The sequence below is a fragment of the Leucopleurus acutus genome (genome assembly GCF_964270905.1).
Source record: "Leucopleurus acutus genome assembly, chromosome: 12".
Taxonomy (NCBI): Eukaryota; Metazoa; Chordata; class Mammalia; order Artiodactyla; family Delphinidae; genus Leucopleurus; species Leucopleurus acutus.
Genome location: NC_139154.1, coordinates 81084363 through 81107105, shown reverse-complemented (window position 1 = coordinate 81107105; position 22743 = coordinate 81084363). Strand labels below are relative to the sequence as shown.

At 34.7% G+C, this 22743-nt stretch overlaps 1 protein-coding gene across 6 annotated transcripts in view; it reads right to left on the bottom strand.

The window, feature by feature from the left end:
• The window catches only part of EHBP1 (EH domain binding protein 1), a 536766-nt gene that overhangs the window by 199960 nt on the left and 314063 nt on the right, over positions 1 to 22743 (bottom strand). For all 6 annotated transcript variants that reach the window (XM_082851650.1, XM_082851653.1, XM_082851649.1 and 3 more), the window contains 2 exons: positions 9745 to 9926; positions 6602 to 6741 (listed from right to left, as the gene is read on the bottom strand). In XM_082851650.1, coding sequence (XP_082707776.1) covers positions 6602 to 6741; positions 9745 to 9926 — 322 coding nt within the window. The remainder of the gene's footprint in view (positions 1 to 6601; positions 6742 to 9744; positions 9927 to 22743) is intronic.

Here is a 22743-nt window from a genome sequence, read left to right as displayed (position 1 = left end):
TACAATATTGAATGAAAGTGGTGACAGCAAACATCCTTGCCTTGATTCCAATCTTTGGAGGAAAAGTGTTCAGCGTTTCATCATTAAATATGATGTTAGTTGTAGCTCACCATAGATGCTATTTATCAAAATGAAGAAATTTCTTTACATTAAAACTTTGCTGAGAAACTCAGTACTGAATTTCTTCAAATGCTCCTTTCTGCATCTATTACGATGATTACATGGTTTTTCTCCTTTATTCTGTTATATGGTTAAACCGACATTGCATTCCTAGGATAAACCCTTAAAGAATGCATTTTGGTATTTAAATATTAATTATCTCCTGGCTCCTTCCCTAAATAAATATTGGAGAGCTTCTAACTTCTCCTTCAGAGCTCTTACTTCCATCCTGGCCCTGTCAGATGGGCTCTCAGTATCCACAGAATTCTTCCAGAGTCTTGTAAGGGGTGCCAGAGAATGTTCAGTTGTCCTTAGTACAAACAAAGCAGCATTAGGGATTAAGAGTGATATAGAAAGTAGGCTGAATTTGTAATCTCTATCTTCTGCCACTTCTACTATTCTCTGAGTTGACACATTTGAGTTCTAAACACTGGGAAGAGATACTCTTGCTTTCTTCAGTCTCTCACCCTAGGGTCTCAAGCTCCTTTAAGAAAGAGGTAGCTTGTACCTTACAAACTTTTTAGCTCAAGGGACTAGAAATGCCCCACCTCTCTGCTTCTACCCTATTTTCCAACCTTAAAACCTAGATAACAGATGCAGTATTCCAGAAATTCTCATCCTTCACACAGATCTCCAAAATAGGTGGCCATTTTAAATTATTTTACTTTAGAGAGTCCACAGCAATTCTATGATTTTGTTAATCAGTCTCCTAGGTACCGGAGAGTAAATGCCCAAGTAAAAACCAGAAGCAAATTAATGGATGTATTTTCTGACCAGGGGCCCCAAGTTTATTCTGAGGACCCTTTTAATCTAAGAAAAGAGATCTATTTATCCCCATTCAGAGCCCTAGCAAGTAGGACATTTAATCTCAGAGGGCTGAGTCATACCATAATCAACTCTAGATCCTCAAATATGAACTGTTATCTCCTCTACTAAGATCCTCAAATATGAACTGTTATCTCCTCTACTACCATCTGTGCTGTAAGATTCTGTTCCCTGAAGGTGGCCAATATGTCACTCTCTCTTCCTACTCCTGAATTAACTTTACCAACTATAGGAAAAGGATTAACAAACACCAGGCAACATGCTTATGGTAAAAATAAATCCTGATTTATAAACTGCATCTGGATGGGAGGACTCTAAATGGACTATATGCCTGATGGAAGGCCACAGCTTGAGCTTCTCTAATTGTGGAGACTCTCGTAACTGAGCATGTCCCTTACAGGGACCCTGAAAACTATACCTATCAAACTATTAGAAAAGATATCAGTTCTTGTGCAATATGAAGACTCTAAGTCAAGGTAATCCCTGCTCCTAACTATGTGGATCTTGTCTCCTTGTACCCAAGTTGTCATTTGGGGGAGAGGTCAAAGAACAGTACCTAGGCTGCCATGAAAACTCCAGTGAAAGAGGAATGCTCTGCTGAATGCTGTTTCCTGTCCAATATCCTCCTAAATGAATCTAATACTAAGTTTGGGCTGTTCAGGTCCTGTGAGTCTGAATGCCTAACTAGAATCCTTGCTGATCTTTGCCACAATTATAAGTATACCAGGGGCCTTTCAGGTGTCTCATGATGTCTGGTTTCCCCAATAATGCTCTGTTGTAAACTGTTTTGTTTAAACCTAATTTTCTGACCTACATTCAGTAGGACTTTGTCACTTACGCAGAATGTCTTTTTCTTCCCCTTTCTGTTGGTGTGTATTCAGAAATTGAACATGAATCCCAAAGATGGGGATATCACCAAAAACTGGTTCAAGCATTGTGAGGATGCCATATAGATGGAGGCATTGTTTTGAAACCATATATAATTTCCAATACCAGCTACAGTAAACTTTCCATTCAAAAGGTTTGTTCTTCCAACTCCAAGGTCAATCACTCCCACTACATTTCAGTGATTTTTCCAACTGCCCATCCATGGGTGCTGCACCTCTGCAGAAGACATCTATACAGGTAACTTCAATAAAAGTTTCCTGCCTAAGAGCCAGTCCCTGTATCCAGTTAGCAGTGAATTCTGTCTCAGACAAACAGAGTAGGGGCTTGTGATCAGTCTAAATATATATACCACGAATTTACTTTTACTTCTAGTAAAGTCTGTAATTTCAGAAGATATACTCTGTCAGTTACTAATGATTTACAGCCATACTCCACAAGAGCACAGGCTAAATGAACAGCCTCTAGGTGTCAATCTAAGATATACCCCAAATAATTCTAACAGTCTGTTTCTTCAAGAAGCTTGCATCTTAGTTGAGGAAATAATGTACCCATATAATTTTATTGATATAATGTGATTGTATTTTATGCATTTATAATATATACTTAATATAGGCAAAATTTTAAATAATAATTCCTTCCTCCATAAAAATTGTGTCAACAATTTTTAAAGCTGCAAGAAAGTGTGAACATAAGCTGTGTTTAAGTTATTGCCACTTTAGCTGGTAAATAAAAATACCCACCATACTTTATTTGTACCACGTTTATAAAATACATTAATTTTGTTTACTCTTAAGCTATTATTCAAACGTTACTATTGTTAAATTTTAATATAGTTTTTATTATCTTAAAACTATTTTACTTAAACAGCTTTAGAGTGGTAGTGCTGGGGCTGAAAAAATATTCCTGAAAGTTAACTTTGGAATGGAATTTACAGGTGCTAAAAAATGCAACTCAGGAAGCCAAACAACTGCCATAACATGCTGTGCTATTAACTTAACTGATTGTCCTCTGCAAATATAATAGAAAATGCTGAGAAAAAAGTGTAACATCAAAGCATAGGTATGTTACAATGATTATGGGTTTACTGACTTAGAACATGAATGTAATCACCCACTGTCCCTACTTAACTATGCTCCCTCAACACACATTTTATATTCATTACTTTTGGGAAACTAGTCTTGAATTATTTAAGGTCTGAATTATGTGTCTCCTCCAGATCACATTCTTTCCATAAAATGGGACCATCCCATCTTACATAAGACAGTATATGATCAAAGGTCAAAATGAATGGAACAAGATAACAAGACAGAGTGATTAATATGGGCTACAATAGGAGATGGAAGCCCTCTCATTTATGGCCTTCCAGTTAACATATTTTAAATTCTCAATGTGTTCCAGACAATATGCTAGAAGCTAGAGACGAAAAAATGATCAGAACATAGTCTCTACCTTGAAGGAATTTCGTAAAATATGGACAGTAAATACACAAATAAATAATAACACAAACTGGTAGCATTCTGAAGAAATTCTGGATCATCATAAATTGCATTAAAACGATTGCTTCAATTAGGGTCAGAGAATTTTAGGCTATCTAAAAAAGTTATTTCTGCAGTGGAAATTTTAGAAATTAAGGTATATATATGTATGTTTAAGCAATAAGGGTTGCTATGGTATGAATGTTTGTGTCCCTCAAAATTAGTAAGTTGAAATCCTAATTCCCAATGTGATGGAGGTGGGGCCTTTGGGAGGTGATTAGGTTATGAGGGCAGAGTCCTCATGAATGAGATTAATGCCATTATAAAAGAGACCCAAAAGAGCTCCCTTGTCCCCTTTCACCACGTAAGGAATACAATGAAAAGTCTGTGACCCAGAAGATGGTCCTCATCCGACCATGTTGACACCTTGATCTCAGGCTTCCAGCCTCCAGAGCTGTGAGGAACAAATTTCTGTTGTCTATAAGGTACCCAATCTATGATATTTTGTTATAGCAGCCCAAATGGACTAAGACAAGAGTTCAGTTATAAAATTGTTATTACTGAATCCTTTCATTAAATCTGTATTTTGCTCAAAATATGTCCTTTCTTTTCTTTTCAGCACAGAACTTGTGACATGCTGCTATCACCTTTTTTTCCCATTGCTATGATGAAAACAGTACATTGCTCAAAACAGCTATGACTATGAAAATGTGTGGTTTTCTGATTGCTACTTATGGTATTAGTGCCTAGTTGAGATTTAGTTTTAACCAAAAGTCATATACAAAGAATAAACCATATTCTCTAATTAAAAGGTCAAATCACATCCCATTGGAATTATAAAAAACTCATGCTGTAAGAAAATGCCTGCATTTTAAAATGGTACAGCAGTAGCACAAAGGATAGAGTGATCAAGTTTAAGACGGAGAGGCCATGAAAGGCTTCTTAGAGGATGTGGCAAAAGAATTAAAATTTGAAGGATAGGTGGGAAGTCACTGGAGGTGGAAGGGAAGGCACCAACTTACCTTCCTAAGCACTCCAACTAGCCAAATAAAACAAAGAACTCAAAGATAGCAAAGACATGGCATTTTAAAAAGTATTGTATGATTTTGCTGACATTATAAACAACGCAAATGTCAGCACTTATTATTGAAAAAAGAAACCCAAAATGTTATTGAAATAAAAATAATAGCCAGGAGGGGTTGAAGGGAGAAATTCAGATAAAGAAAGGAGAGAATCATATTGAATCTCACAAGGTGAGTCAACACATTCTGTTTCATTTTTAATGTTAGTAGAGAAATACAGGTTCATTCAGTTATCCCTCTAGCTTATTTATTTTAGAGGATACTATTCCAAAATGAAAACAGAGGATACATAACTTCCAAATTACTCTATTAAAAAAATGCTTAAATGAACATTTGAGAATGGCAAAATATAAGGGGTGGGTGGGAAAAAAATAATAAGAAAATTCCCAAATAAAAGTATAAAGTAATATAAGTGAAATTAAGTATGTCAGTTATCAAGAAATACAACCAAATACTGTTTATAAAGAGAACTATTTAACACAGAGAGGATTAAAAATAAAGTGATAAATACACCAAGTACAAAGAAGGCATGGATTATAAATATCAATATCAGGCAAAAATTCAAGGCAAGAGGCATTAAATGGGGCAAACTGATCAAATTATAATCCACAATGAAGGTATAAGAGAATATATTTTTATAAACTAAATAATTTAGGACTGAAGTTCTCTGTCTTTCACTGATGAACTATACAAAAGGCATAAGAATATAAATGACTAAATAATATAAATGTAAGGTTTGGTCTAATAGCTACATGCTGAATCTGACAAATAGAATATACATGTAAAAAGATATTTATGGAAAATTTACAAAAACAGATCATGTATCTACACTACAAAGAAAAAGATCTCAATCATATTTAAAAAAAAATTGAAATATGACAGGCTTCAGAATCTTATTTGAATTAAATTAAACTAGAAATAAACACAACCCACAACAAAGCACATTCTCCTAAACATTCCTGGGTTAAATAGGAAATCAAAATGGCAATCATAAATTAGAAAATAATACAGTTGACCCTTGAATAAAACAGAGTTTAGGGGCATCAACCCTCTGTACAGTGGAAAATCCACATATAACTTATAGTCGGCCCTCTGTATTCATGCTTCCTCCAAGTCCTCAGTTCTTACATATTTGCATCTACAGATCGTGTAGCACTCAGTATTTACTATTGAAAAATATCTACATACAAGTGGACCTATGCAGTTCAAACCAGTGTTGTTTAAGGGTCAACTGCAATTTAAAAAATTTGCTCAGGACAAAACATCTGTCTTTGCATACAAGTCTGATGAATTCCTTATAACAGAAGTATTGTAGAGGTGAAGGTCACTGGAGTTGAGGAAGTCACAGAAGTTTTTGACTAAGAAATTAAATTGGTCATCCATGTGATCAATGGAATTCCCCCATACGATAGCAAGAATTTAGGCAAAGCCAAGAGATGGGTGCCAAAGTGTCCAATGAATCTGGAAAAGTCACCAAGACGTGAACAGATGATAGAAGTCAAGGGATAACAATCCAGAAATTTACAGCAATTTATTAGATGAAAGGAGTATTATACAGTACTTGATTTTCACTCCAATAATAAAGGTGTAACATCAATTCCTTAAGGGTGCTAGCCAGATTGATGATAAACATTTATTGACCAATTAATACAAAGAGGTTCTAACCACTTACCATCTTAGTAGTTTGATCAAACCAGCTATAAGAAATACTTGCATGGAAGTGTCTAGCTATAAGGATACATAAGATGTGTACAAATTCAAAACAAAGAATGTCCATACAATTTATGTGAATAAATGAACAGGAACTAGAAGAAGGTAGCCAATGCATCTTCTCATCTTACCCTTAAGACAGATTTTTACTTATAGAGGGTTCATCCATACATTGACAAAATAAGTATGAACATCTTTAGGCTACTTTATACTATAATCAGTAGTTCCAATAAAGTTTGATGCTTTCTTGGCTAGCCTTGGACTTGATCTTAAACTGCTAAAATCTGTTATTTCCATCAGCATGTAAAGTTTCCAGAGAGCTAAATGGTATATTATATTAAGAAGCCTTGGGAAAGAAACAATACCTTGTTAGTGGAGTTGTTTTTTCCTGGGAAACGAGAATGAGTTTTTCAACTCTGCAAAAAAAACATAAATTTTTAGTTTAATGCAAATAACACCAACCTGTAATTTTTGCTGCCTTTTCCTCTTGGTTCACTCGGTTCTCATCATCATCTTCATTATCTTCCTCAAAGTCATCTAAATTGCCAATGTCAGCTTGCTTCATACTCATCAAACTAGCCAAACTTTGCATGTCTTCATCCCTATATCAATGATAATACACAATTTATTAAATGACATTACCTTCAAAAGGGTTGTTTCTTAAGAAAATAATATTAATACATTTCTTCTTTCTAAACATTAACAAGACTTTTTAAACAGTTATACAAAACTACTGAGCAATCTAAATATTCATTCATTAATTTTTAAATGGCACATTTAATTAATAGAAAGCAAACAGGATTAAAACTAACTGGTTAGGAGTTAGTTTAATTCTGTGCTGCAGATCTAAAATTTTCTTCATGGAATTAAAGTATGGTTTTCTGATCATGAAGTCTGGAAACAAAAACTTGTTTCATAAAACAATGGGATAGTTTGCAAATCAGATGAGATCTAGACTTTAAAAATATTCAAGTTTGCAGAAGGAATTAGAATAGAAATTCTTAATCTGAAGTCCATGAACCCTTTTGGTTTTGTGGGTAGGAGTAAAAAGAAGTGGTAAACCCCTGTAAATTATATTTAAATCTTGTTTAACTGTGCATTTTTCTCAAAGGAGTTAAAACTCCCCTAAAGTTAAAAAACGACAGTAATTGAGCTAGCACCCAAAAGCCTAGCCTTTTTAAGAATTATAGGATAGAAAATGACTTGGGTTAGTTAAATACCATACATTTGACAAAATGTAAATATGTTTTTATATCTTGAAGTATTTTAAGTATAAATTTAAAGTTTACATTAAATACTCTAAATGTTAAATAATTTAAGTTTTCTTGACCTATTATTTTACTTTAAATTTCAAATAAACTACAGTGAATGAAACATATTTCTAACATGATACATACAAACTAAATTTCAATCAGCTATACTTCCTCCAAATTCAGAAAACTGAATTAAAACACTGTTTCTCATGTTTTTACCACAATAAAATAAAAACAAAACAAAACCACTGTTTCCTTTGCAAAGTAATGCTTGTTAACGTTCACTTCTAGGGCTTCCCTGGTGGCGCAGTGGTTGAGAGTCCGCCTGCTGATGCAGGGGACATGGGTTCGTGTCCCAGTCCGGGAAGATCCCACATGCTGCAGAGCGGCTGGGCCTGTGAGCCATGGCCGCTGAGCCTGCGCGTCCGGAGCCTGTGCTCCGCAACAGGAGAGGCCACAACAGTGAGAGGCCCGCGTACCGGGAAAAAAAAAAAAATTCACTTCTAAATATGGTATGATTTTGCAGGCTAAATTGGTTTTTGAAATTCTTTGCATTTTATCTCATATAAGCTTAGAGTTAACAAAATCATTTCCCCCTTTTAAGACAAATTTAGTGGCACAAAGTATGCATGGACAAAAACAGTTGTATTACCTTATATGAATGTCTTACAAACTGCTTTCCCATCACCAGGGTATAATTTCAATATATAACAGTGTTCTTAAAATGTTAACTTGCTTAATTTTATCTCCTATATTTTCACCCTGAACATTCTTCTTTGGGAAAGGTGAGTAGGCAAGGAATGAGGAGATAGAGAGGTGGTTTAGGGTGTTCTGAGAGCATTCTCCACTCAAATTGAGACATTTAGTTTGAATTTCCTCTCACCCAAATTCCAATGAATGGTGCTAAATCACTTACTGCTTCTGCCCAGCGGAAAGGAGTCCACCTTCAAAAGATCTTCTCTGACTTTTTCTCTCTTCTTTCTGTGTTTCCTTTCCTTTCATTTTGGCTTGAACTTCAGAGTAAGGTCTTTATTTTAAACTTTTCAATATTTAAGTCTACAATTTAAAGTCCTGAGATGAAAGACTAATTGCTTCCATCCTGCACTGTCCCTCCACCACACTCACATAGAAGCCAACTTTCTAGAGAAGAGGCTTACTGTTATCTACCAAGTCATTTGTTGCCCTGTAGATGAGTGCCAAACATCTCTTTTTGACTGACGCACAGAATCCAGTCTAATCAGTCAAGTAGACATGGTCAATTATAGTAACCACATTCCACTAAGTCAAACACATTCAGAACTGTGATGCAGATTAGACTGAAATGTTCATAGCTGCCTTCTTCCTATCACCTTTTAAGTCTCAGGCACAGAATTTCCGTTTCTCCTCTCACCGATTTTCCACTCCAAGTAGGCGCTAACCCTTTCATTACACCCAAAACTCGCACTTACCATTGATTTGACTGTATGGAACAACTAAGATAAATAATACTAATTTTTTCCTGTTCTAGGTATGTTTACCTCTTTTTTTATTTTTTTATTTTTTCTGGTACACGGGCCTCTCACTGTTGTGGCCTCTCCCGTTGCGGAGCACAGGCTCCGGATGCGCAGGCTCAGTGGCCACGGCTCACGGGCCCAGCCGCTCCGTGGCACGTGGGATCTTCCCGGACTGGGGCACAAACCCGCGTCCCCTGCATCAGCAGGCGGACTCTCAACCACTGAGCCACCAGGGAAGCCCTGTTTACCTCTTTTTAACCAGTTAGAATTTTACTCTTTTAGGAGACTAGAACTGGGTGTAGGAGTTATCTTTGTGCAATGCCTATTCAGTGCTTAAGAAGTGATATTTGAAAAAGATAATGGTCATAGCAAACTGGTTATGTAACTGTACTGTACCTTCCTATACAAGTTTTGGAAGGCTGAGCCAAAGAATATGCATTGGCAAAAGTTCCTTTAATTCTTTCATTCCTCTTATCCTAAACTTTTCATTTTGGCTTCCTCTCATGCCTCAGCTGCATCAAACAGCTCTACAAATTGAACTGTGGACTTCAGAGTACAACTACTTACACTGAAGACACTGAAATATAAAACAGACCCTTATGATAACCTATAATATACAATTTAAATTTCTGAAAATTGCTATAGTCATTTTTATATTATTGATCATTCTCTAGAGTTGAAAGAGACTATAAATAACAAGGAGTACATCTAATTCAGCCTCTGAAACAAAGAATTGGCCGGAATGATAGGTATGCAGTAGGATATTCTCAACTGTTAACAGTTTACTAAGTCAAAAGCTATTTACGCACCGTGTTTTAAAATATACGCTAAAACAGCTTATTTGATAAAAGAAACTTACGTGGCTTTTCCTTCCCGAAGGAAAATGCAAGATAATGAAAACTGAAGAGTGGCAGATACAACTTTTTTAGACAATGGCTTGAATTTTAACTTGACATCAGTCTGAGTTGGCATTGGGCTTGCATACTGTTTCATGTTGATGCTGGTGGTAGCAAGAGCTTTCCTTCGACCAGAAGGGGATTCCTGGAAGGTAAAAAATCATTATGTAATTTGGAGTTACTTACTTTACAGCCAAATATTTTTGAATGTTCTTTTAATAATATGATTAAATAGCAGTTGAGACTTCCCTTTCCAATGAATTCCTATAACATAATGTTGAAAAGAATTGAATAAGGTTATATCACAACTTTCATATCTTTAAGTAAGTAAGGCAGATAGAAAATTGGAGAGAGCTGTCTCAGAGAAATAAGGGAAGACTAGAACAATCCTAAATATCTCAGGAAAGGAAAAGCAAGGAATGCAAACTAGGACAGAAGGTCTCCAGGGTTCCTGTAAAAAGAGGATCTAGTACAAGGCTAGGTATCAAAAGTGCTCAACAATTGTTTTCCTTACTTTAATTATATTTAATGTACCCTAGCAGTATCTCTTCTTTCTGAACAATTCCAGTTTCTTATAGAATCCCAGCCTCTGTGGCATTCTACCTCGTTTTTTCTGCAGTCTCTGAATTCTATCTATCCTGCACTTTGAGACTTAATTCTTCCCAGGGCCTTTTCTGCTCACTCCAGTCTAAAGTCCTCTCTTCCTTCCCTAAGATCACATAAATCAAGTTAGAAAGAATTGGGTTCTCTTATCCTATGCCTGTGGTGGACACTGCTAATCGACCCCAGCAGATCTCAAGTCTTCTCCATACAGCTCTTGCCAATTCACTAGAAATGGAACACAAAATGAAACCTATTTGCTATCAAAGATGTTTAACATTCCATTAATAAGCTATCTCATTTCAAAATTATCCTTTATAGCATAATAGCCTAGGAAAATAATGAAAACAGAACAGCAAAATAATGACTGGGCATTAACTATGTATAAGACATGGTGTCAATTCTGGAAAGATATGAAGATGAATAAGACATAATCCTTGACTATGTATTCTAATGGTAGGGGGAAATCCTAGATATAGGGTAATATATAAATAATGTAAACCCAAAGTCATATACCAGCAATCCTTGGGCTTTACTGGTCTGAGAGTTCAGACCTAAAATAAAACCTAATTTCCAAGCAGTGTGACCTTGAGTAAGTCAGTAAACTTGAGCCTTGGTAATCTTCCCTATAAAATAAGGAGACCAAACAGATATCCATTCAAACTCTACAATGGTTTTCTATAAAATTACTCAATTTTCCAACCAAGGCAGAAAAAACTACCATTAACTTCTGAATTATTATTTAATAAATCCTTATTTGTCCTATGATTGACAAACTTGCCTAAAATAAGGATATATTAATTTAATCAAAATACTAAAATGGCCTTTTTCCAAAAAAATGACATTTCTGCCAGCAGAACAAGTAAAAATGTAACGTAGTATCCCTAAAGAATACCTTGTTTTAAAATGTGGTCTTATCTGTCAGATTATGCACAGCAATATTATACAGAACTATTAGTGCATGTAGATACTTTATGAATGAATTTCAAAAATGCATCAAGCTCTTGAGAAGGATTTAAGCCCTCTCAGAAGAAATACTTAAGAATATGCAAATACCCACAACTGAATCAAGTTGAACAGATGTGACTATCCCAAACAATACAAGTGTTCTTTCCCTGGTCGCTACTGTCAATCAAAGAATAAGATTAAGGTCCAAGGTTCTGACAATGTGCAAAATGAAAAAGTATGATCAGGGAGTATCAATTTATTACACTGATATGAACAATAATCTCTTATTGTACCTTTAGAATAGCTAACAACTACTACATAAAATATAGGATTTAAAGCCTCTGTTTTGAAAGCATGACATAAAAATTGCTACATATTATTTTCAGATTTGTTAAACAAATCTGTTTCACAAAATATGACATTGATCCCTTAAGAGTAATTATTTAATTTTATAACCAGATAATCAAACTATAAAAATTAAGATAACTTGGAAATGAGCATAATTTTGAAAGCCTAGTTTAAGGATGATTCCTGCAAAATCTAGTTTTGATGATTAACATTCTGTCAATTTCATTTTTAAGGTAAAAATTACGTAGAAAGGTTTTCTGCTGAACTCAGAGAGTTTTAAAGTATTTGGTATATTGGTATCTCTGAAACAAAAGGAAATGAAAGCTACTAAATTCTAAAAACAATAGAATTAGCTGTACCACTTAATTAAGCAATTACTTGCTCAGCAACAATGAAAATGGCCCCTTGTAAGGTCTGAGCAGGTGAGCAGAATAGAGCTCTTTTGAGTCTACAACATCCATTTCTAATATTAACATAGGATCTCACTTAGAGTCTGTGTCCTTGATGGGAAAAGAGGCCTAAATGATGTTTCTAGTAATTCTTTACCCAGCTCAGTCATTGTTTTCCTCTTTAAAATTAGCTAGTCATAGAAAATGCATTTTTTACAAGAACAATAATGAGAAAGACATAAGGATCTTTCATGGCTCTAACCCCAGCTCCATGAATCTTCACTGTTTATAACCATCAAGTTTATATATTTACCCACCCAAAATTGATATCACTGTTATCATCAGTTCTATAAAGAAGAATAAAATAACTGATTGCACTGCTATATGTCTTTCATACACTTTTGTCCTTCCTTAAAACACCAGGGGTCAGCCTGGCAGAGAGAGTTTAGAGAGAATTATACCGTTGTCAAAGTCCTAATGCTATTTCATTTCACATGAAGGTTGGATAAGAGGAGAGAAGTAAAAGAAAGAAACAGTAAGAGGAACCCTTAGAGAAAGGACGCTAGATAACAGAAGTCAATAAGAAGTGAATGTTTACATATGTCTAAGACTAAGTTTCTGACTCTGGGCTTATGTTTATACCTCTGTTTGTATGTGAACCTGGCAGTATTCGGGGAATTACTTCAAAATCCCTAAAGCAGAAGTTCTTAAACTTCAGTGCTTATTAAAAAACAAAAATAAAACTAAGAAAGCTTTAGATAGTTTAGATACCTGGATCTCACCCCTAGAGATCCTGAACTAGTAAAACTAGAGATGGGCTCAAGAATCTGCTGCATTTCTAAAAATAATAAGTACCCCCCTCCTATTTCCCATCCTGTCCCTCCCAGAAGCACACCCCTTCTACCAGGTGATTCTGATCCAGTTAATCGAAAATCACACTTTCAGAAATACTTCCCCTAAGGAAATTACTACATAAAAGAAATTTTAATCTCATTTTTCATAACTATTCTCTGTTATAAAAAAGACTTAGCCTATATATTTCCATTTCTTTGAGATTCCACCTTATTACAGTTGTAATCAGACAAATCTGAATTAGAATGTGACACCAGCACTTATTCACTAGCTAATCTTTGGCATATTTTTCACGTATCTGAGCCTCAGTTTCACACTCTCAGACTGGCAAGTATTTTCACGTTTGGATAATACCAAGTGTTAATAAGGATGAGGGGCAATGCAAACTCTCTTAACACTACTGGAGAGAGTTTTGATGGATACAGCCATTTTGGAAAACAATTTGACATTACCTCGTAAAGTTGAACAGATGAATACTTTACGACTCAGCAATAATTCCCATCCTAGAAACATGTCCTAAATAAATTCTTGCAGTAACATATGAAAATACCTAGTAGAGTTTTTAGCATATAGTAGGTATTGAATAAACAGTATTTATTATTAATATTTATGGACCAGAACATCTGGAGAGAACATCTCTTGTCCAAATTATTCAAGTTAGGGTCTTCTTACAGAATAGTTCATTATATAATGTTTCATTTATTATGTATTCCAAGATAAATACAATTAATATAATGCCTCTCCTATTAAAATATTTGACTGATTTTCTCTACCTATTAAAACATCAAATAAAATAAACCACCTGCTAGAAATTTAACTCTTTCTCCCATATTAAGAAAACTGGGGGTTGGGGGAAGGAGAGAAGGAGCTTACTTAGATTTTATGATTTTTCAGAGCTTTATTACATAGAATGTTCTAAAAAATTCTGTCATGTACTAATACCTTAATTATCAGGTTTTTTATAACACACTGAAAATTAATGGCATTATCATTTGAGGTTTTTTTTTAACTGTGGAATACATCACACATACTAAAGTATAAAATATACAAGTACTACTTAATGAATAATAAAATGAACATCCTGTACCGACCATCCTGCTCAAGAAATAGAACAATACCAGTACCTTAAAATCTTCATTTTCCCTCTGAAATTGCATCTGTCCCATTCCCTCCTCCAAAGGTAACCAGACTCTGAATTTTGGGTTACTTCTTCCCTTCCCATTTTCAAAAAAGGAATACTACCTATGTATGCATCCCTAAAGAGTATATTACTAATGAATGGATAAACAAGAAGTGGTATATCCATATATTGGAATATTCAGCCTTAAAAGGAATGAAATTCTGACACACGCTACATCATGAATGAACCCTGAGGACATTTTACTAAGTGAAATAAGCCAGACACAAAAGGACAGATATTGTATGATTCCACTTATATGAGAAATAGGTACATTTATAGAGACAAAAGGTAGAACAGAGATTACCAGGCAATGAGAGGAGGGGAGATGAAGAGTTATTGTTTAATGGGTAAAGAGTTTGTATTTGGGATGATGAAAAAGTTCCAGAAACAGACAGTGGTAAAGGTCATACAATACTGTCAGTGTAGTTAATGCTACAAACTGCACACTTAAAAATATTTAAAACGGTAAATTTTATGTTATGTATATTTTACCACAACAAAAAATGAAAAAAGAATATATTGTCTAGTTCTGCATGCTTTTTAACTTTTTATAATGAAACATTAACATTTTTGTAACTTGTTTCTTATGTTCATCACTAAGTTCTTGATATTTATCTATGTTGATGTGTACAGCTGTAATTCATTAAATTTCACTGCTCCTATTATTCCATTACATGAATATTCTAGTTTGCCTATCCATTTTACTGTTCATGAACATGGTTGTTTGAGTTTTATTTATTTATATGGAATTATTAACAAAGCTATCAATATTCTTATGTCTATATCCTCATGCACACATGCAAGAATTTGCCTAGGATATATTTCTAGAATGGGTCATAGAATATGTACATGTTCAGCTTTACCAGAAAATGTCAAATTGTAATCCAAAGTGGCTTTATTAATTTACATTCCCTAAGTGTTTCCATTGTTCCACATTTATCAACACTTAGTATTTTCTTTTTCATTTTTGCCAATCTGAGATTATTAAATATTACCTCATTACAGTCTTAATTGCATTCCCCTGATTACTAATGCATCGATTATCCTTTCATAGTTTATTGGTCACGTGTTTCCTCTTCTGTGAAATCTTTTGTACTTTTTCCTACCATGCTGTTTATCTTTTGATTACTAATTACATATGCATTCTGGTACTGAATCCATTGTCACTTATATGTGCTATAAACATCTTCTTTCAGTTTTTAGCTTGTATTTTCATTCCTTGTGGAATCTCTTGAATGAACCCAATTTCAAAGTCAACATTTTCCTTTATGGTTTGTGGTTTTGCATTTTGCTTGAGAAAATCTTCCCAATCCTGAGGTCATAAAGCTTTCCTCCCACTCCTTCAAAACTTTTATACCTCTGCGTTTCATATTTAAGAGTCATTGCCATCTGGAATTAATTTTTGTGTACGTTTTCAGATAGGGATCCAATTTCACTTTTTAAAAAATTATGGGTAAATAATTATCACAGCACTATTTATTAAATAGTCCACATATATCCATCCTTTCCCCTATCTACAATGCCCACTCTACCAAAAATCTGGTCTCAATATACAGGTCAATGATTTCTAATTTGGTACCACTAGCCAATTGTTCTAACCTCACAAGACGACAATATTGCCTTAACTACCAAAGCTTTATCTTTTGGGATAATTTAAGATTTTTTTAACCTTGAATCTATGGCAGATTAATGTGGTAAATTAGTAGATTTTCTAGAATTAAAGCAACTCCACATTCCTGGGAAACATTCAAAAAACATCCAAAGTTACCTAAGCCTGTTTCCTTTTGGGGAAGGTTTCTAATTACTGATATAATTTCTTTAATGATTACAGAGGTAGATGTACAATGTCTCCCTAAATCAGTTTAGATAAGTATTCCGCCAATATTTCAAATTTAGTAACATAAAACTATTTAAAATATCTTTTTACTATTTTAATCTCTGCAGAATCTATCGTTTTGTACATTTCTTTATTCCCAGCACTGTTTGTGCCTTCTCACACTCTTTTGTTCCTAGATAATGCTTGTTATAAATTGTCTCTTTCATTGGGCGTTCCAAATCAGTGACTTTTAGCTTTCTTGATTCTTTGGAGTGAATGTATATTTCTATTTCAGTAGTTTCTGCTGCTCTTTATTCCTCCTATTTTCCTTGGGTATATTCTGTTCTAACTCCTGAATTCGGAGCATTACTTCTTTCCTGATGTAAGCATTTAAGGCTATATATTTCTCTAAGCACTGCTTTAAATATGTCTCACATTTTTAGTATGAATTATTTTTGTTATTCTGTAGTTAAATATTTTCTAATCTTTCATTACAAGTTCTTTGACTCATAAGATGTTTATAAACTTTTTTCTTCTTTATGGAGTTTTTCTACTTATCTTTATGTAATGATTACTATTTAATTGATTTAGGGTCACAGAATGTGATTTTTGTAATGTTAATCTTTCAAAATGTATTAAGACAAGCTTTATAGCCTGACTTATGATCAGTTTTCATAATTGATCAGGGTCTTTAAAAGTATTTAACTGGTGTGCATGCACTGCTGTCTATTTTCACAACAGGATCATTTTTATGCAAAGTCACCTATCGCACCAAATCATGGTATTTCCTGTGTGATAAGGACAAACAGAGCAGTAGAAATTTCAAATGTGAGGTTATGGGACATTTTCTAAAGGAAACAAATCAAAAACTAAATAAGTGAAAGAATTGAGAAGCTGCTCACAGACTTCATCGCAGGCTCCTCTTGCTCTTTCTGATATATCCTTTTATTTTAGGATTGTCTCTTGTAAATAGCATGTATCCAGAAAATTTTTGAATCCAGTCTGATAATCTGTCTTTTACTGGAGAGTTTAGATGAACGGTTCTCAAATGTTTTTATCTCAAGACCCTTTTACATGCTTTAATTGAGAACTACAAAGAGCTTTTGTTTATGTGGGTTATGCCTGTCAATATTTGCCCTACTAAAAAAGATCAGAAATTTAGAAAATATTTCGTTCACTCAAACATAACTAATAAACTCATAAGTTAACATATTTTTATGAAGAATATATATACTTTCTTTTTTAAGACTATATTTTTAGAGCAGTTTGAGGTGTGCAACAAAACTGAGAGGGAGGTAAAGAGATTTCCCATAGATCTCCTGCTCCCACACGTGCACAGCCTACCTATCACTCACCAGAATGGTAAACTGTTTACCACAGACAAACCTACACTGACATATCATAATCACCCAAAGTCCATAGTTTACTTTAGGGTTCACTCGCGGGCTGTACATTCTATTGGTTTGGATAGATTTTTAATGACATATACCCATCATTATGATATATAGGGTATTTCACTGCCCTAATCATCCTCTGTGTTCTGCCTATTCATCTCCTCCACACCCCACCACTGGCAACCACTGATCTTTTTACTGTCTCCATAGTTTTGCCTTTTCCAGAACATCAACTAGTTGGAATCATACAGTATATATAGCCTTTTCAGATTGGCTTCTTTCATTCAGTAATATGCATTTAAGGCTCCTCCATGGCTTTTCTTTTTAACACTGAATAATATTCTATTGTCTGTACGTACCACAGTTTATCCATTCATCTACTGAAGAATATCTTGGCTGCTTCCAAGTTTTGGCAATTATGAATAAAGCTGCTATAAACATCCATGTGCAGGTTTCTGTGTGGACAACGGTTTTCATTTCCTTTGGGTAAATATCAAGGAGTGAGATGCTGGATCATATGGTAAGAGTATGTTTCATTTTGTAAGAAAGTGCCAAACTGTCCCAAAGTGGCTGTACCATTTTGCATTCCCACCAGCAATGCATGAGAGTTCCTGTTGCTCCACATCCTCTCCAGCATTGGGTGTTGTCAGTGTGACAGATTTTGGCCATTCTAAGAGGTGTGTGGTGGTATCTTGTTGTTTTAATTTGCATTTCCCTAATGACATATGATGTGGAGCTTTTTTTTCATATGCCTATTTGCCACCTGTATATCTTCTTCGGGGAGGTACCTCTTAAGGTTTTTGCCACATTTTTTAAATTGAGTTGTCTGTTTTCTTATTTGTTTCTTCGTATATTTTGGATAACAGTCCTTTATCAGATGTGTCTTTTGCAAATATTTCCTCCCTGTCTGTGGTTTGTCTTCTCATTCTTTAGCAAAACAAAAGCTTTCAATTTTGATGAAGTCGAACTTACCCATTATTTTTTCATGGATCATACCCTTTGGTGTGGTATCTAAAAAGGCATCATCCTACCCAAGGTCATCTAGGTTTTGTCCTGTGTTATCTTCTCAGAGTTTTACAGTTTTGCATTTTACATTTAGGTCTATGATCCACTTTGAGTTAATTTGTGTGAAGGGTGTAAAGTCTCTGTCTAGATTCATCTTTGTGCAAGTGGATGTCCAGTTGTTCCAGCACCATTTGTTGAAAAGACTACCTTTGCTCCACTGTGTTGCTCCTTTGTCAAAGACCAGTTGACTATATTTATGAGGGCCTCTTTCTGGGCTCTCAATTCTGTTCCATTATGTGTCTATTCTTTTGCCAATACCATACTGTCTTGATTACTATAGCTTTGTTTTAAGCCTTGAATTTAGGTAGTGTTGGTCCTCCAACATTGTTCTTCTCTTTTACTACCATGTTGGGTATTCTGGGTCTTTGCCTCTCCATATAAACTTTAGAATCAGTTTGTTGATATCCATAATATAACTTGCTGAGATTTTCACTGGGATTGCACTGAATATATAGATCAAGTTGGAAAGAAGTGACATCTTGACAATATTGAGTCTTTCTATTTATGAACATGGAATATCTCTCTATTTATTTAGTTCTCTGATTCTGTTCATCAGAGCTTTGTAGTATTTCTCATATAGGTCTTGTACATATTTTGTTAGATTTATAGCTAAGTATTTCATTTTGGGGGGTGATAATATAAATGGAATTATGCTTTTAATTTCAAATTCCTCTTGTTCATTGTTGGTATATAGGAAAGCAAATGACCTTTGTATATAAACCTTGTATCCTGCAACCCTGCTATAATGACTCATTAGTTCTAGGAGGTTTTTTGTTGAGTCTTTCAGATTTCCTACATAGATAATCATGTATTCTGTGAACAAAGACAGTTTTATATCTTCCTTCCCAATCTGTATACTTTTAATTTCCTTTTCTTCTCTTATTGCATCAGCAAGGACTTCCAGTATGATGTTGGAAAGATCACATATATGTTCCATCACATATATCTTTATGCATTGGGAAACTATCAAACTTAACGTGGTGAGTGTAAGTTTTTCACATTCTAATTTTCACTTGAAAGCTTGAATTTTATCATTGGCAACGAACAATTTCAGTCACTTAACCTTTAAGTAGCAGGCTCACTGTGTTCAGTTTCAAGAAAACCTTCACCAAATAAATATCCAAGTGTGAATAACAAGTTTACCTCTTAGCTGTTTTTTCAAGTAAAAATGGTGTTCCAGGATAAAAATGTGTTTAGTTTAGTTTACAACTCAATCACACAAGTGCTTTTTCTTGAATAACTTTGTCCTTTGCAATGCAGTATAACTGCTTTATGCTTACTTATTTTTGTCACAAAGAATATTTAAAAAACTAGTACTCAAGGGACAAAATTTAATAATAATTTTATTATAACATCAAGAATATATTTAGTGAAACCCATGTAAGGGCTAGATCTTGGCTATAAATTTTCAAGGATGATATTGCTTCTACCCATTAATGCTAAGGATAGAAGAGGCAATTTTCCTTGTTGTTGTCTTCTGTGCAGTGAGTTCATTTCTTCTTCATCCTTACACTGATGGTATAGCTCTGGGATGTCAATTTTGTGCAACAAGAGGATCTTATTAGACATTCCATCTTGGGGGAATGGGAGATACCAGACTTTTTCTGCATCTTCACGCAGCGGTAAAAGTAGTAAGTCATGGGTTTAGTAGAACCCCTCAGTGGGAAAGCTACTATGAATGCTTAGCTTCTAGATGTGATGCTTTGAACTTTTTAAAAAAGACTTCTTTGGGTTCTGTCTATCTGGGTCACTTCAAGAGTGCATTTATAAATATCACTTGGTCATACCTTACCTGACTTTTTAGCTGTTTTCCAAAAGGGGTGTTATTCATGCTATCTAGTCTGTCACATTGCCAGAAGCAGAATTCTTCATTTGAATTTTACAGGAAAAGAACTGAGCATTTTGATAAAGAAATAACCATCACAACCAGGTTCACTTGTCTCACATTGACCTAAGCTCTTCAATTTAGTAATTCTTAATGACTTATTAAGATTGTTTAAGAATTTATTTTATTGGAATTCTCTAGATGTGAACCTGTGATCATTGATGCAATTATGCCACTCTCTTATTGTTTTGCCTGTTTAGATGCTATGTCTCAGCATCACCGTAAGCAAGTAGTAAGTACTTGATGGTAAATCAATGCTTGCAGCACATATACCTTTCTAGAATCTCACAGTCTAATGTCTGATTCTGTTCATTCTTGTCCATCAGAACTCTAAATTCTGTTCTGATTCTGTACTACTGAATCAGAAAACCAAGAAATGAAGTGACAGGTAGCTAGAATTCGAAACAGCATTCTAAAGACATGAGATCAGACTAATGCTTAAAAGTCAGTTATTAGATCTTGCCCTCTGTCTTATGACTATGTGAATTATTTCTTAGTAAAGAACTAACACACCCAAGTATTTGTGTAAACATCCAGTTTCTCTACTGACTCAAGAACCAAAACTGTCAAATGAGATAACGTGGAACTAGATGAGACCTTCGAAGTTTCTTAATCTAAGCTGTCACCCCAGTGCAAAAACACTTTATATCTTCTCTGACAGTTATCACGTTTGTTTCCTGATACTTTTCATTTAAATTCAACCTAAAAACTCCCAAGACTTTGTTCTTTCTAAAACAAAATAATTTGGTGCACTACATATCAAGGTCAACAATTTGGCTTTATTCTACAAATACTTGTTGAGAGCCTATTTTGTGTCTAACATTCTCTCATTTAACTCTGTGATAACATTTTAAATTTTATTTTAAAGTGATAAAAAGTCAATCTAGAAGTCAAACTGTCCTAACGTTTTCAAAATTGTGATGCTAAGTCCTCTGAGCTGTCACAAGCACTGCATTTCTTGGGCCATGCTGAAAAGATCTTTGCTTCATCAGCAGACCAAAATGGGATACTATAGAATTTAATTTGGAGTCCATGGAGCAATTAAATGCTAAAGCAGACATGCCATAAGGAGCTCTCTCAACCACAAAGACTTAATTAGAAACCATGTCAGCTAAAATAACCACCTTAGATGGTTGGATGGAAGAGAGTTTGGTAGCACAAATGTCAATTGAAAGAATCAACATTGAAAATCAGTTTAGATATGTACTTTAAAACATTTATAGGGCTTCCCTGGTGGCGCAGTGATTAAGAGTCCGCCTGCCGATGCAGGGGACACGGGTTCGTGCCCCGGTCCGGGAAGATCCCACATGCTGCAGAGCGGCTGGGCCCGTGAGCCATGGCCGCTGAGCCTGCGCGTCCGGAGCCTGTGCTCCGCAACGGGAGAGGCCACAACAGTGAGAGGCCCGCGTACCACAAAAAAAAAAAAAAAAAAAAATTTATAAAAATTATTATATTGATTTTAGAATAAAATCTAAAATCCCTCTAAAAATATCTAAATAAAAAAACCCTCAACCTTCTCAAATAGAGGGAAACTCCAGATATACATAAAAATACAAGTTAAAGTATTTAAGTCAAATATCTACATAAGTTGCAGATTGTCCAAATTAAAAAAAATATATATATATGAGACCTTAAATTAAGTCTACTATAAAATTGCCAAACAGCAGATTATATCAACCCTGTAATCCTAGAGAAAGCCACTAAAAGTTTACTCATATTCTTGTATGTAGTTTTTTAACCTTAAACAGAAACTACACTACCATATTTTAAAGTAAGTTTTCAGTAGGTGTTCTAAGGGAGTTAGAATCATTTGTTAGTTTAAAGACCTGGTACTCAAGGATTGTTATTCATGGCCAGGACTTGAACGATTGTGCTGATAATGACTCCCAAATCTTCATAACTGACTGACCTACTCCTGTGTTCCAGACCTAAGCATTCAAGTGCCCACTGTCTATTTTCACCCACATCACAAACACAACATAGCCAAACTGAACTCCTCTCCATCCCTTCGGCTGTTTCTTCCCTGAGTTCTCATCTCAGTGAACTGTACTGCCATTCATCAAGCCTCCCACTCTCAGGACTCACCAAATCAAGTTGTCTCTAACTGCTAAATCTTTCCAGAATCTGGACCCTTTCTTTCCATCTCCAATGCCACTTTTTCCTAAATTTAAGCATCAACATCTATGAACACACCACTGCCATAGCCTCGGGATTTCTCTAGTCTCTACACACCTAGGTTTCATCTCCCATAATTCTTTAAGGTTGACCACTTGTTTTAATGCTATACCTTTTTTTCTTGTTATGAGAAAATTCATCACAGAAAATTATAAACACAGAGAGTAGTACAAAAAAAAGAATCACTCAAAACTTTACCAACTAGCTGAAACCACTGCTAATATTCTGACATATTTTCTCTAGTTATTTTTAAATAGTTGAGATGATACTGTTTGTAAAATCTTATGTCTTTTAAAGTTAACATTATAAA